Below are 15,220 nucleotides of genomic sequence, written 5' to 3' on the forward strand. Positions count from 1 at the left end.
AGCTCTTGGGAGAGCTTCATCCCTTTCACCTCCCATGCCTTTAGGAGGCGTCTCATACATGCCTTCAGAGACATTTGCCTGTTTTCCTGACTGGGGCCATGTTCCTCTAAACTAGACCATAGCGGTCCAGAAACGTGTCTGAGAGCTCCACAGGGTCCTGTGGCTGGGTGGCCCAGCTCTACACCAGCACAGCAGCTGGGCCCTAAGGGTCTCGGGGGCACTAGTCCTTCCTGGCTGGGTGTGCCTCCTCCTGGCTCCCTGAGCAGGGTGCTGGGTAGGCAACAAACTTTTCCTAGGGGCAGGGCCATGCGTGGTTTGAGGATTTACCTTCTGCTCTGAAATAGCCTTCCTTAAATTTGGGTACATTAGTGGCCAGAAATGGCTTGGAAAGGTTGAATTGTCTTATGGCTCTATCATGGTTCTAAGCATGTTAGTACTGTTCTTGGTCCTCTTTTAAACCATGCAGAGGCTCCACATTAGTTGGAAAACTGAGTTTTGGGAGCAGCGTGAGCCAGCGAAAGTGGAGATCCTGGGGGCTGGAGCCAACAGAGGAGCTGAAGCTCTTCTCTTGATCCAGTTCTGCTCAGTGTGTAGACAGGATTTCCCTTCACAGAATATTTGAATAGAGGGTATTTCACTTCCCCGTACCCCTGGATACTGCTCACCCCTGGGTAGCAGTTGTGAGTGCCTTTTTTTTTGTTCTTGTCTCATTGAAATCTCAGTTCTGGAAGAGGACGGTGGAAGTGACTGGCCCCAGAGGAGAGCACGGTCAGTGTCAGCAGGGCTGAGTCAAAGTAAACCTCACGTCAAAAGTCTGTGAATTAATCCTATGGTTTTAGCAGTATTTCTGTGTGATCAAACACCACAGACTGTTGTGCTCAGTCACCCACAGCACCAGCAGGCACCAGGGGGCTGTGTGAGGGGGCTGCTCCTGAAGGGGTGGGAGGAAGGCAGAAACCAAAGGCATCAGCTGCTGCCGCCTGGGCCTGGGAAGATAGGGAGCAGGGGGCAGCTGCAGCAGGGAGGGGGTTGCCTTTGCAACACCACAGTCCAGCTGTGTCCAGCTTTGAATCATCTGCGGCTTGTCTCTAAAAGACAAAGCAGATGGGAGGAGGGAGCAGAAGGGTAGACCTTGGAAAATGGGTGCATTAATGAAGATTCCTGTTTCTGCATCACCCTCACGTGAGGGCAGTGACACTGTGACTAGCCAAAGAAAGATGCAAAGCATTTTTCACCAGTAGAATGGTAACTTAGAACAGTGAGTACAGGAAGATTGCTCTCCGGAGACCAAACTAAACAGAATTCCTATTTACACAGGCTGGTCACATCCTGGGACCAGTCAGCATACTGAGCAAGTCTGAGCTGAAGCTAATTACAACTCTGTTTCTTATAACTGTGTACATAAATAATCTGTCAACAGAGAGAAGTGTGCCTTCCCCCGTGGTTGCTGGAGACTGCAGAAGAGATCCCGACACTCCTGCAGAGCCAGCCTGGATTTCCATAGCAAGGCAAAAGCAAAGGGGTGTGCAGCAGGAGCAGGAACTCAACACGGAAAAACTTGTGGCTCCGGATATTAAGTTGGATACAGAGAAACAGAATAAAGAGAAGGAACGAACTGAGGTACTTACAGTACAAATTTCTGATGCTTTTGTATCACCCTCCTGTTGTATTCTTTGGATCTACTGCTATATCACCAGTCAGGCCATCACGATTACAGTTACTTAATGAGTATAAGCCTAAGTAACAAACACACTGCTCTCAGTAATGTGTTACAGATGCAGAATTCGCTGATTGTTCCGATATGTAATTTTCTATTTCCAAGAAATCTGGAACTATGCAAGATGTGTAAAATTTCTTGCTTAGGTGCCCAGTACACACTTACCAGATCTAATGTGTGTATTGCATGCTAAAATTCCCCAAATGAGGGGCTAAATTGTACAGTCTCAGATCTCTCTCAATACAGGGGGAATACTTTCTCTTTAACTATCCTTCTAAGCACAGCATTTCATTGAACCTCCTGACTGATTTAACACTGAATGAACAGCTCGGTCCCAGAAGCTCCTAGGTAACAATTTTTAGAGCCTTGAGAAGTAAAATAGGATAAAAATAACTTTTGCACTTGCAGAAAGTGCCAGGATATAAATTCTGGCTCTCTGTATATGGATAACTTCAGATGCCCATGTGGTGCCATGCAACGTGGGCTGACGCTGCCTCTTCAAAGATCCCATGCAAAACAGGGCGATACCCTGGGTGATCTTCCCAGATGACAGAGCTTTGCCAGCAGAAGGACTTGGCATTAATCCAGAGTACTAACAAGGCTTCCCTGGTACCGGGCTAGCTCAGGGAGGCAGCAGCATGCGAGTGCTGCCTGTGTTGCGCCCTGCACAGTAAGAACCCCGCGCTGATGCAGGAGCATGTGTGTCCTATGCCAATATAGCATTCCCAGTGCAAATGGCCTACTTTCTTGTTTCAGATGGTACTGTTAGAAACGCAGATAGCTGTGTTATATCCTGGAATAAGAGAAGACTTCTAGATGACGAGAAATAGCAGTGGTTAGATTAACAAAAAATAATACCTAATAAAGTGTCTAGGCAAGATTATGAACTGCGATAATGCTCAACATTGTCATAGCACTTAAAACACCATGGGTTTAAATGATCCCAAAATACAGTTTCTGTTTCAGAATAGGAAACTCCAGATTTTAGCTGGCAATGTTCCCTAAAATTCATGCCATGCATTTTTCCCCCTATATCAGCCAACAAAAAACATGCCAAGATGATCCTGACTGCAGCATGTGAGACTTGGTGCCACTGTACTACTCCCACTTTCTCCTCTCCCACATGGCACCAGGCACTATCACTTCAGAGTAGTTTTTGATACGGGCAAGAAAATCCACGGGAGGACGTGCTCGATTTCTTTTTTATGGAAAATCCATTTACTGTCAACTGTCCAAAAATACAGTGCCCTAACCCACAAAAATTGGGAGGTGGAAGGGAAACATGAGAGAACAAGGAGTTTCCAAATCCTATATATGTTAGTAGAGGTGTGCAGAGGACTTGGAATACATCTTGCATTGAAGATTACAATAACCTACTCATAGGTACCATTATAAATAAAAGACACAGAGGGATAGTCTTAATTTGTAAGGCTGAGTATCATGGATGTGAACATGAAACCACTGGAGCTTTTTGAACAGGTGAGAGGATGGGGACCAATGTGTGATGAGTGCGTGCGGCCTTTGGACTGTCACAGGCACCACATCCACTCCCTTTGCTCGTGTTCTTCCAAACTGGTCTCATTTTCTCTGCATTACTTGGATTTTATCCCTCTCTGTGCCTAGGGGTCAGTGAAGCAGCAATGGAGCAAACCATCACACTTGGCACCTAAAACCACTTCTGAAGAACAGAGGAGAGAGACAATGTCTGAAGTGAAGGAGCCCCTGCTGAGAACCAGTTCATTGTCACATTGTGTCCCTGGTAGGAAACAAAAAGTTTGAAATGTAGGCTGTTATCTCACAACCCTGTCAGAAGAAATCCTGCTTGAGTATGCTGGAAAACTAGTAGGGGCTAGATCCTAATCTCTTCCCCAATTCCACATCAGCAAGGGCAAACTTTTCTCAGCATTCACAGCTGGGGGTTTGTTTGGTGACATGTTCTTTTGGCCGCATTGATTACAGTGTAGTCAAAACTCATGTTGAAGGAAATGTGAATCGAGAGCGCTAGACCATTTCACAGGACAGGGTCCCAAACACACTATCCCAGTGTAAAATGTAAAATCCATGCAAAATTCTTTCCAGTGGCATTCAGTTTTAATGTGGTTTCCTCAGCAAGCTGGAATGATGTGATCACAAACTCTCTGCCATTCAGTCCTCCCACAGTAACTTTGAATCTCTTTGATAAATTCAAATTTGAAAGAAGAGCAGAAGTTTGGAAGGTGATGAAATTCCTATGAGTTGGGGGCTGGGTAAAGGAGGAATTCGCAAATGAAAAGACTCCTTCTTCTTTGGCTTGGGTGTTAACACAGGGCATGGCAAGGAATCCAGGTCATCCTGTTGGTTTGGGTAAACTTAGGGACCAAAAATGATTATTGATGAGAAAAACATCATATTCTTTTGAGCACAGAATGGTTATTTCCTCAATAACATATTGCAGAGTAAGCTTCCACATGAAATGTAAAGATTTTCTAGCATGGGAAGTTTTTAATGAAAGAGCTAGCGTGTATAGCTGCACAGCAAACAAACGTAAAACATCCATGTGTTTTATTCACAGTAGCTCCATCACCAGCACTGGTGGATAAGGAGGAAATAAGCCACTTGAAGAAAGCCAGTAATGCTGCTCCAGATCAGCCATCATGGATGGAACTGGCCAAAAAGAAATCACAAGCTTGGAGTGATATGCCACAGATTATAAAATAAAACAATGTAAACAAATAGCATCTTCTGTAATTAAGTCAACTACTTAACTGAACTTCTACAGACCAGCTAATCACAGGGAAGAATCTCTTGATACAGGAGAAGGGTTTTATTATACAGCTGTGGAGAAAGTGTGCAATAGCTGCAGTCAAAAAGTTTACCTTCAACTTTCTAGCAATCAGGATGCAATGGGAATGGATTACTTAAATTATGCTAAGGACATACTTACACCTTTGAAAAGAAAACTTTTGCCTTACAACTTTCCTGCATTTTATGCTTTTAATGATGTTTGCATCAAAACAGGATCTTTGCTAAACTCTGCTGAACTTCTGTTGTTGCTGGAAACTCCTATTTGTTACGATTTTCTCTGTTTACATTTATAAATTGTGCACTAACATTGTTACTCTGTTGATGTGTGTCACTGGGATCGTCTGACACTCTTTCTGTCAAAGCTGTTCGGCCCATGGAGGTGTTCATGAGTAGCTGCTAGTGAGCACTCCATTAAAAAGTGTTGCTTGAGCCGCGTGCTTGCCTAACTGAGACAAGTGGTCCAATTTCTGGGCTTAGGTTACATTTCATGAAGCACAAATACACACATTTATGCGTGACCATGAATAAAAATTCCTCAGCTCCTTCTGTGAGCAATTTTGGTTGCACAGTGTTTGCAAGCAGGCAAGCAGTAAGGAGACTGATCTGCAGTTGGAAGCTCATCAATGCATCCATAGTTGCTTTCCTGCTTTTATCTGGTTGCAGCTGGCTTTCCTTTGCGTGGAATCATCTTTCTCAATTACGAGGATACTATTAGTAGCAATGGACAATATGAATTTAGTTAAAAAATGAAAACTGGAAAGTCTTGAGCTAGAGACCAAACAGAAATGCTGGGAAAAACTGTGAACTTCATTGTGGTGTCAGCTTCGCGTGTCACCCCCTACATAATCTTAATTATTCTCATTAAAAACCAGTAATGTATAGCATCTCTGTACTTTACTACCTTTGTATAAAACTCTCATGCTTATCAGCCTCAGTCTTCCCCACCAGTTTGGGACTCCAGCTCATGAAGTCTCCTAGGTTCTTCACCTTCACCTGTTTAACAAGATTAACAAGAGAAATCATTGCTGGTCATTAATCAGGACCCCTCTGAATATATTTTAAGACCTCCCTGTGAGTTAGAGCAGCAAACAACAAACCCCGTTAGGGAATTGCTTTGAAACTAAATGCCCCACTGCTAGGGCAAGCATTTCACTTTGCGTACGTTTGTGTGAAGTACTACCTTAGTTTATATTTGTGATTTTGTATTTCTTGTCACATTAACATTCTCTTTTTGGAGAAAAGTAGGGGGACTTTAGGAAGCCTAGGATTTCCTAACACCTGCATTTGCTGTTTCAAAATCTTGTCTTCTTCAAGGAGGTGGGGAGGAAAACCTGAGCTCCCTCAGTAATGACAACAGCATTTTGCAATGAATAACGAAAAAAGGCAATGGAACATGCGGATATCTAAGACACCGATAATGGTTTTGAGACAGGTTGTCTTTCATCATGGAAAATAGGAGGAGGAAAAACGAGTTTTATATTTGTCAAAGCCTTTGGATAAAGCCTGTCAGCCTGCGTGGCTGCTGAAATCAGCCTGCGTGGCTGCTGAAATCAGCCTGTGTGGCTGCTGAAATCAGCCTGCGTGGCTGCTGAAGGCCTGATGCAGCTGCTGCACAGACCTGCTCCGGCCCATCAACAGCAGCTGTCAGTGGTCCCAAAGCAAACGGGCTTCTGCCAGCTGTCCCAGGGTTTTCTCCTTCACACAAATCACGACGGGCAGCGTGGGCATACCTGCTGATATCAGAAGTGGCAAGACAGCTCGCTGTTAAACCGAACCACGGCAGAAATAGTAACTTAATTACAGGACATGCAACCTTGGGCTCAATTGCCCAGAGGTTTGTTGTGCAAACAACTTTCGCATTGCTCCCCCATGAGCAAACATGCACAGCCCTTAATCTCAAGTGGTTTTGGGGTTTTTTTTGGTATGTAAATCATACTCCAGGGCCTACCATAGAAATAGGTACATTTTTCAGATACAATAAAAAGCATCTTAACTCCCTCTCTCTCCAAAACACCCTTTCTGTAATAAAATTAGCATAAAGTGTAGCTTTAAGATACACTGTTACCTTTTGTAACAATCTTGAAAAAAAACGCAGTTTCTTTATTAAAGGAATATAATATATAAAAAAAGACAAAATTTGTGTTCTCTGATTATTGCCACCCTTTGAAAAGAGCACAGTGTTTTCAGGAAATACAGTTAAAAGTACTGTCTGTCTCCTTGCAGTTCTCTCCCTGTTTAAAATAATTAAAACCCTGTTCAAATCATGACTGAATTCCTGCAGTGTGACCTGTGCAGCTGTATGGGGAAGAGTGCAAACCTCTTGGACTATCTCCTGTTTTCATAGCTGGATGCTCAGGAATGACAAGAGACAAAAGGCGGAGCTATCATGGCAAGGCCTGCACAGTCTCAAGGAGAGCAAGTCCCGTGTCCCCCCCCGCTTGAAGATACGTCAAGGAGAGGAGGTGAGGGGGTAACCAGCTCTGCGTGGAGCTCATGTGGCATTTGGGAGCTGAATTTAGGAGCATGCTGAAGTGAGAAGCGTGAGGTGGACATCAGCCTGCATTTTGCCATTGACTGGGTCATGGTTTAGGGTTTCCACTGGCTCAACTCACTTTTGGGTTTTAGTGCCAAGCAGGTACGAACGACCGCCGTGAGCGCTGAGTGACAGCCAGCTTTGTGGATCCCTACAAGCCCATGAGCAATCTTCACCCAGCCTCCAAGGGAGTAGGACTACAGCCCTGCAGGCTGCCCAGGACTACGTGAAACAAACTCAGGATCTTGACCAATTCTGCCATAATTTCGGAGTAATTTAAGTATCTCAAAATATGCTTCAGAGAAGCGGCAACATGATGCGCTGCTTTTCACGCAATGTGTAATTACACTGAAACTGTTTGTCATGGGAGGCTGTAGACACCACAGGTTTAGTTGACTTCAAAAAGCAGCTAGACAAATCAGCGGAACACAAAGGCCATTAAATGCTTTTCAACACAAAAGCCAGGGCCTTGGCTTGGGAGACTGAAAGGCTTTGGGAGGTGGTGTGGCTGGTGGACTTCTTCATAATCTCCCATCGCTGCCGATGGCCCTGGCCTTTGCGCAAGAGAAGACGCTTGGCTACGGGGACCTCTGCTCTGGCAGCTAGGGGAATTTTGATTTTCACAAACAGTGTTGCTTTGTACCAAGATTTCTTCATTCTAAATCAAGGGGTCATGCAAGTAGGTCTTGCTATAGCTGTCTTGTCAACAGGTAAGCAAAATAGTTTTAGAGCCTGTGTATTTTTTGGTCAGATGGCTTATTTGTGGCAATGGAAAGACTCAAACACAAATATATTTTTCTCCTCTGTATGAACAGTGATTTATATGTCACACTCAGTACCACCAGAAAAGCCTTTCAGATCTGATCAGCTTTCCTAAGGACGTCATTGTACTTTTCCAGCTGAGAAGCAATACGACTGACTCAGGCTGATCCATTTTGCTCAGGCAGCTGCAATATATATTGTTGACGTATAACATCTAACAGGGAAATAAAATGTAAAAATTCACCTTTTGTTCATGACTCATGCACATAAACTAACATAGTTTGAATTACAGTCAAAGAACAACAACAAAATGGACTTGAAAAATAGAAATTTCCTCTCCCAGAAGCGTTGCATGAGACATCTTTGGCTTTCCATTTAATGAGCAAGGTGACAGTCTGCAAGCAGTTGTCCTTCCCAGTGGTGAAGGACTGCACACAATGCAAACAAAATCGTTTACTGGGCATCTTTCAGTTCAAAAACTAGATTCTATGACTTACATAGTTTACTAGTTGGAGTATCTGAATTAGCTACCTCCTAATGTTTTGTAATTTTGAGAAAAAAATTACAAGTAAATTATTTTTAATGTACAGCAAAGTGTAATAAATTTTTAAGGCCGAAATATCCCTCTGGCCTTTGCTTTGGTATGGTGTTTTGCACTGTGTTGCCTTTGACAGTAAAAACATTTACTAAATCTGTTGTATTTTTTTTTCAAGATGAGAGGAATATAAAATCTTGTTGCCAGTGAAAATATCCAGCAGCAGCACAGCAAGCAGCTTGCTGTTAATTTTGCAATGTCATTAATTCCCTCTTAGTCTCAAGGAGCATCATAAACTTGCCAAAATGTTTGCTTTGTATACATGATGAGCCCTCTGCTGTGGGTAACAAAGGTTTAATTACAGGATTTCATGTTTGTGGTTAGAAGGTAACTGATGAACTGTTACAGAATCCCCCACCAAAAAAGCCATTTGTGAGCACTGGGCAGTGCTGCGCGTCTCATAAAACTCCAGGGGGAATGTAACCCTGTGTGATCCTGCACATGTGGCTGCGTGGGATTAACTCTTGTAGGAGAAGGCATTTAAGTTCAAAGTGAGCACAGGTCAAAGTGGGCTCACATACTCCTGAAGTTCACCAAGATGCTCAACAAGCAACGGGAACCATTGAGTTTTTATAGTGCGGGATCTTTTATTGTCTGACTTCACAAAATAAATGCCATCTGAAGATTTTTATGGATTATTACTCCCAGATAATTCTCTGCATCATGTTGCACTTTGAAGCTGGAGGCTGATGGGACACATATTCGTAGTCCATGCAGATCTTTTTCCTTTGCAGTATCTTGCAGAACCTTTGCTGCAGATTCTAATTCTTTGTGTACACTGGCCATATTACCAGAAGAAAACCTCTCTAGCTCACCTAAAGCAGCTAAAACAAAGGTAATTCAGGAAAATGTTAAACTATCTCCCTTTCTGGGATCTGAAATAACTCTCTTAAGAACTGTTAGGAATGCAGCTAAGAGTGTGTAAGAGATTACTGAAGCCAAGTGATAGGGGACAATTTTCCTGCCTTCTTGCCATCTCACACACCTTCACACTGAGTATTTCCACTGTTGACTTCTTCTTGCCTTGTTTATTTACTTACTTGCATATGGAGTGGTGTGTGTGGCAGGTTCATAACTTCACTGAAGCCTATTTGAGGATGCTGATCCAGGTACCATGTGTTATCTTAACCCACTTCAGCAAGTAGTCCCCGAATATGGTTTGATTTCATGTCGTGGTTGACTTGTAATTTGTTACCCTCCCTTTGAAAGTCAGCTCTGCCTGAGAAACACTTCAATAAAGAAAGGAAAAAGAAAGAAATCTCTGTTCACTGTCTACTGGAACATGGCACTTTGTACCAATGGCCCCTGTGACAATTACCAGCGCATGGCTTCCACGCTGTCACCTGTTAGCCATGCCAGCTGCTGCAGGGTGACAAGGCAACTGGGCCACCCGTGCTGCTCTTGGGCCAGATGGTGGAAAACCATGGCCCCATCAGTGATGGTGAGGAGGCAGAGGAATCCGGCAAGACCCTCCTATTGCCAACGACCACCCGCGCTGCCCTCCCCAGCCAGCAGCTGGTACCAGATGGCACTGGGCTGAGGCAATAGCACTTACATAGCTCTGGGCTCCGGCTCCAGTCACGGGACTGTGCGGTGGCAGCCCAAGGTGCTCTAAAGATTTCAACGCTGTGTCAGAAACTAGAAGTTGCTGATCTGCAGTCAGGTTTGTCCCAAAGTCACACTCTGGTGATCATGTCTCCCAAAGGAATCCTATTCCCACGTTATTTTTATTACTCCTTCATTGAATGTAACAAGACTACTGGTAAACCCCTCCAAGCCATTGCCTACATCGAAGAACCAAGGAGAACTGTCTGGAAAGAGCAGAGGAAAACATCCACAGTTGTGACAGGAGGAGAATTCAGCTAATAACCCTTCAGGAAAACAAAAGCCACCTTTCTCAGCAGAAATAACAGAGGCTCCTTAATAAGCTGTTGGCTCATCCTCTTTGCTCTCAGCACCGGAGATAATTTTGATGGGCAGGCTGCCTGCAAACAGGGCAGAGAAATAAGGCCCTCAGCCTGTCCAGACAAAACAGACATCATCTTCCCCATCTGGCCACTCCTTTAAACAAGGGTTGACTTCTTTTAACTCCTTTTAACTCTTCCCACAGCACTTGCCTTGAGTATGCAAAAGGGATTACTTTTTGCTTAATGAAGCCTTTTGTTTGGTTCGTGCCTTTCTTTTGAAGCACAATAAAGAGACTCCCAAGTAAAAAGAGCCCTGGTGCAAGTCACTCCCCACACCCCAGCTCTGGCACTGCAAAGCTGGTAGGTCCACTCTTTCAAGCCCCCGGGGTTCCTGGTGGTTCAATGGTGCCGTGTGTCCAGCTCCAGCCCTCCCAGAACCTGCCACAAAACACCATGGCCAGCCCAGGCCAGGCACCGCGGCACGCTGCGAACGGCACAGGGCACGGTGCCGCATGAACCCCGGCTGGCAGGAGTCACGCTGGCCTCCTGTTATCAGGCCTCACCGTAAACTGGCGTAGAAGTACGAGGTGAGCCTAAATTCCCTTTACTGACAGGCATGTGACACGCACATGAGCGTGCGTTCACCATGCACTAGAGCTGCTGGATGTGCTTTTGCGCAGCACGGTGATCGGGCAGGCACGGCCTGCGTGCTGCGGTGTCACAGTCCCGAAAGGAAGAAAAGCAAGGTGAAGAAAAAACGTTGGAGCTAGAGATAACAGAGGCAACCTTTCCTGCTCAGTGCGGGATTCCTAAGGCCCCGTTTCTTTGCTGCGTCCTCCCGCTCTGTGATTTTCTGTTTGTTTTCCTGGTGCATGGAGGCACCTGCCACCAGAGCCTGGCTGCGTTTTTTCCACATCAGACCCAGCTATGGAGCTCAGTCCGCCGAGGGAGAGCGGGGCACGGGCAGCCTGGGGCAGCGGGTGGCAATGCGCTTTTGATGGTGGATCATGCTGTCAGCTGCTCTCCAGAGAGACACTGAGCTTTTCAATTGCCTTTGCATGCCACAATTTCCCTGATTAATGTGAAGATATAATTTATCTTACCTTGCGATCGTGGACAGGAGATTGGGGGAGGCAGATTTTCATGTGACCTACTTCCCTAAAGCAGGATGGGAATGAAGGTTTTGCTTTGGCTTAGGGAAAAGGCAGCGTTCGCTGTCAGAGCCTGTTTTCATGCGGGGAAAGCCGAGGGTGGTTATTCGAACAGGTGGGCTTGTACTGGTTTCCCCGTTTGCTTTACCCCGTTGCACAAGCAGCTCCTCAAACCCCCTGCCGAAGTAAGTGGTACCCCCACCAGCCCCCTCCCGACACGACCGCCGGCACCCTGCTGCAAAGCAGCAATGCTCCGGCTGGCTGAGTCTTAGAAGTTACACCAAAGACATGGGAGGAGAAGAGGTGGCTTCCTTGGCCGCTTTTATGTGATTGATGGACAAAAAGGGAGCCTCTTAACTATACGCATGTCTTAGAAATGGGTGTGGATAATTTGGAATCATTAGCAAGTAACTGATGAGTTTCAGAGAGGGCAGAAGGACACAAGCTTAATTTCTTGTGTAACATTGTTGAAAAACAACTGAAGTATAAAGCCAAACGTAAAAGAGAGAATAAAAATCTCCATCTTGCCTATACAAAAGAACTTTTTAATTTTGTGCTTCTCTTATATGTAAGCTAATAAATTCAAATTATTAAAATATTTTATTTTAGAGGTGAATGCTTTTTGTCAGGACATAAAACATACTTCCTCCTAATTTAGTAGGTGATTACTCCTTTAACATGAAACAATTTCTGGTCCTGAATTCTGCCTTCCCTTCAAACAGCTGAATTAAATGTGAAGCTTTTACACTCGGGCACAGAAACCCCTTTGATCAAACTGGAGTCCAGCATGTGACAGCCAGCGTCTGTCTCTCCCTTTGCAGCATGGGAGTTTTGTTTGCTTACACGAACCTCTGGCTCTTGCCTGGTGCTGGGACATCCTCAACACATTCAGCAACTTCAGCTCAGGCGCTGACCTTTCATTTCAGGAGAATTTTTCTATTTACACACCAAAATAACCGAGGTTGGAGCTGGCCCCTCTTCCCTGTCAGCAAACGATGGTGCAGAAACGCTGCAGAAGGAACAACTTTCCTATGCTGTCAAGGCAGATATTTTTATTACGTGCCTCTGGCTCCTTTCCTAGATCCTGTTTTACTTCTTTTCAGCCTGTTAGGCAATTGCCTAGAGGAACCTCATGAAGAACCCCTCCCTGCTACCAGGTCCCACACAGACGTGGTCCTGTCGCCTAGCGCATGGGTCCTGCTGCCTTCCAACGGGCAACATGCCCGAGCAGGAGCCTGCAGATGCCTTTGGGCTGCGGCACTGTGCATGAGCCCCCAGCTGACCCCAAATTTTACCTTTCATAAACACAGGGCTCACTTAGCTGATTCAATATAATTGAACCGGTTTTCTCAAAATGATATGTATTGATTAATGAGTGAATTAAGCCATTGAATTTTGGCTCCCTGACCCCTCCAAGGTACAGCTGCTGAACCGTTATGCTTTTAATCATATTCTGCTTCACTTTTAATCATATTCTGCTTGGTTGCATGTAGGAGTTCACACTGGTGTTTGCAGTGCTTGGGGACCTACTTCGGAGCAAGCGTATTTTGACTACTGTAGCAAGATGTACTTTACTTGCTTGGTTCTGACTAATGCATTTTATGAATCTTCCCTGCTCTTAATAAACATAGTGGCGTTTAATTATTGAGACATTTCATAGAAATGTTTTTGAGAGGAAGACAAATTTTATGTTCTGACTAAATAATTAAACATTATGCAAATGTGCACAATGCCAGCATTCTGGTTACACAAAACAATACTTGGATGATGGCCTTGTTTGCACACTGAGTTAGTATTGTTGGGCTCTAATTAGCAGCAGATATGGTATTACTGTGATTTAAAAATATAAACAGGTTCTGATGAAACAGGACAAGCACGAGTGTAAGGCTGAGGGCCAGGCTGCAGCCACAGTCTGCGAGGAGAAGGTGGGATGTCTTCCCCTAAAGAAGCACCTACCATCACAGCTGTGCTCCCTGGGGAGCCAGGCCAGCCCTGGGCTCACCCTCCTGCAAGCTGGCAACCTCACCTAAATACAGAGGGAAGAGGTAGGGCTGTGGGCTGTGACACAGCCTGCAGCATGAGAGAGATGGGGAGGAAAGCCATTGCTTTCCACACAAGCCCACTTCACCTGTGCGCAATGTGATACTCTCCGCCTCATCCTTGCCTTTTTCCTCCTTCAGCCCTGGTGGTCAGGGACAAAATCCAGCCCTTGATGATTTTAGGGTTTAATTTTTCATAAACAGGAGTCGTCCTGAGGCCTGACTTCGAACATGTTAGTGCACATGTGCCATGTAGCCTAGGGTTAAAGTGTAATCGCCTTAAAAAGCAAAGGACTCTGCATGTGTCAGCCTTGTAATCTGTTACAGCTCTGTTTCTCTCAGGATAGGAATAATAGTAACAGCATACATGGCATGCCATATGCTAGTGATGCAGCTATTGCCATTATCAAACTCATCATTGATGACTGGCATGTGACAAACTGCAGAAAGAGTTTATTAATTGCTTCGTGTGCTCCAGCTGCCAGAGGTACTTAACAGCTTTGATAGGTGCCTGCTCCTGACCCCTGTCCCATTCACTTTTATTACCTGCGCGTTTGGTGGGTGGAATTAGCATTTGCCCACGTGGTTGCAAAGCATGTGGGATCATAGTAGGAGCTGTCATTCTGAAAAGTACTTTTTGGGAATAAAATACAATATCAACATATTGCTCTTATACTGCTGGTTTCCCTTTGTGTGCCAGGAGAGTAATCTGCATGCAATTGAGAGCAGGCAGAACACCTAGTTTACATGTGGAGGTGGGAAACTAAAACTTCTTCTGAAGGTGTGAAGTAAGGAATACACCATTTCATTTAAAAATTTATGTCCTTGGTGGTGTTCCTGGGGGATGGAGCTATCACAAAGCTCTTACGTTATTACTATCATTTTTATTGTCTGTTGCAGCTGCAGCAGTGCTTTTCTTGTTGCTACTTACACGTTATTCCAATATACAGGTAGGGCTCCTGTCTGACTAAGGTTCATTTCTCTTTTGACTAAAATCTTGGTCTAAAAAGTCCTAAGACATGGGAAATTGCACTCATTATTTCTAAATGCCATGAAGAATGCTCCTGTCCTATCTATGTTTTCCTCATCATCTACCATCCTCCCACTGCTGCTTGGATAACTAAAAGTTTGCTTTGTGGGGAGGTGATGCGATTGTAAATTGGCAGAAAGATAACACTCAAATGAAAAAACCATCACTAAAGCCTTTAAGGCCGGTCAGAATGACTTAATACAGCCTAGATCCCTGCTGCCGTAGGGCAAAGCATGAGATCTTTTCATTACAGCACAGCAACAGCTCTGCTAGTTTAAATGAAGAGTGGCTTTGATAATTATTTCCAGTGTTGCAGAGTTCACACACTCACAGGGACTGCGTTAATACTTGTCGTGTCTTGGAATGACGCAAGTTAAAGTTAACAATATGTACTATAGGTAAGTCGAGCTAGGGGGTCTAAAGATGTCATTCTCTTATTCCTTCTCTCTCCCACCCCGCCCTAAATGAGCTGCTGACAGAATCACTTTGGCACGTACCTTGAGTTCAAACAGCAGGTCTCAGTCCTCCTGGGGCTGGATTGGAGCCCGCTCGTCTGTGGCCCTGCTGTGGCATGGAATGACATGCACAGTGAATATGCTGTTCAGGGTGAAATTTAGACCGGGCAGGTTGATGGGGAGACCAAAAACCCCTTACCAATGATTAGGGATGAACTTAGGATTTGAACTTCTTACCCGTATCAGA

The 15,220-nt window shown here is 44.8% G+C and overlaps 1 protein-coding gene across 1 annotated transcript in view; it reads left to right on the forward strand.

Moving 5' to 3' along the window:
* Positions 1 to 6,044, forward strand: part of CRACDL (CRACD like) — a 70,258-nt gene extending 64,214 nt beyond the window's left edge. Inside the window, exons 9-11 of the mRNA XM_055702740.1 lie at positions 1,421 to 1,620; positions 3,341 to 3,476; positions 4,269 to 6,044. Of these exons, the coding sequence (XP_055558715.1) occupies positions 1,421 to 1,620; positions 3,341 to 3,476; positions 4,269 to 4,414 (482 nt within the window). The 3' untranslated portion in view covers positions 4,415 to 6,044. The remainder of the gene's footprint in view (positions 1 to 1,420; positions 1,621 to 3,340; positions 3,477 to 4,268) is intronic.
* The last annotated feature ends 9,176 nt before the right edge of the window (positions 6,045 to 15,220 follow it).

Source organism: Falco cherrug, chromosome 2 (assembly GCF_023634085.1).
Source record: "Falco cherrug isolate bFalChe1 chromosome 2, bFalChe1.pri, whole genome shotgun sequence".
Taxonomy (NCBI): Eukaryota; Metazoa; Chordata; class Aves; order Falconiformes; family Falconidae; genus Falco; species Falco cherrug.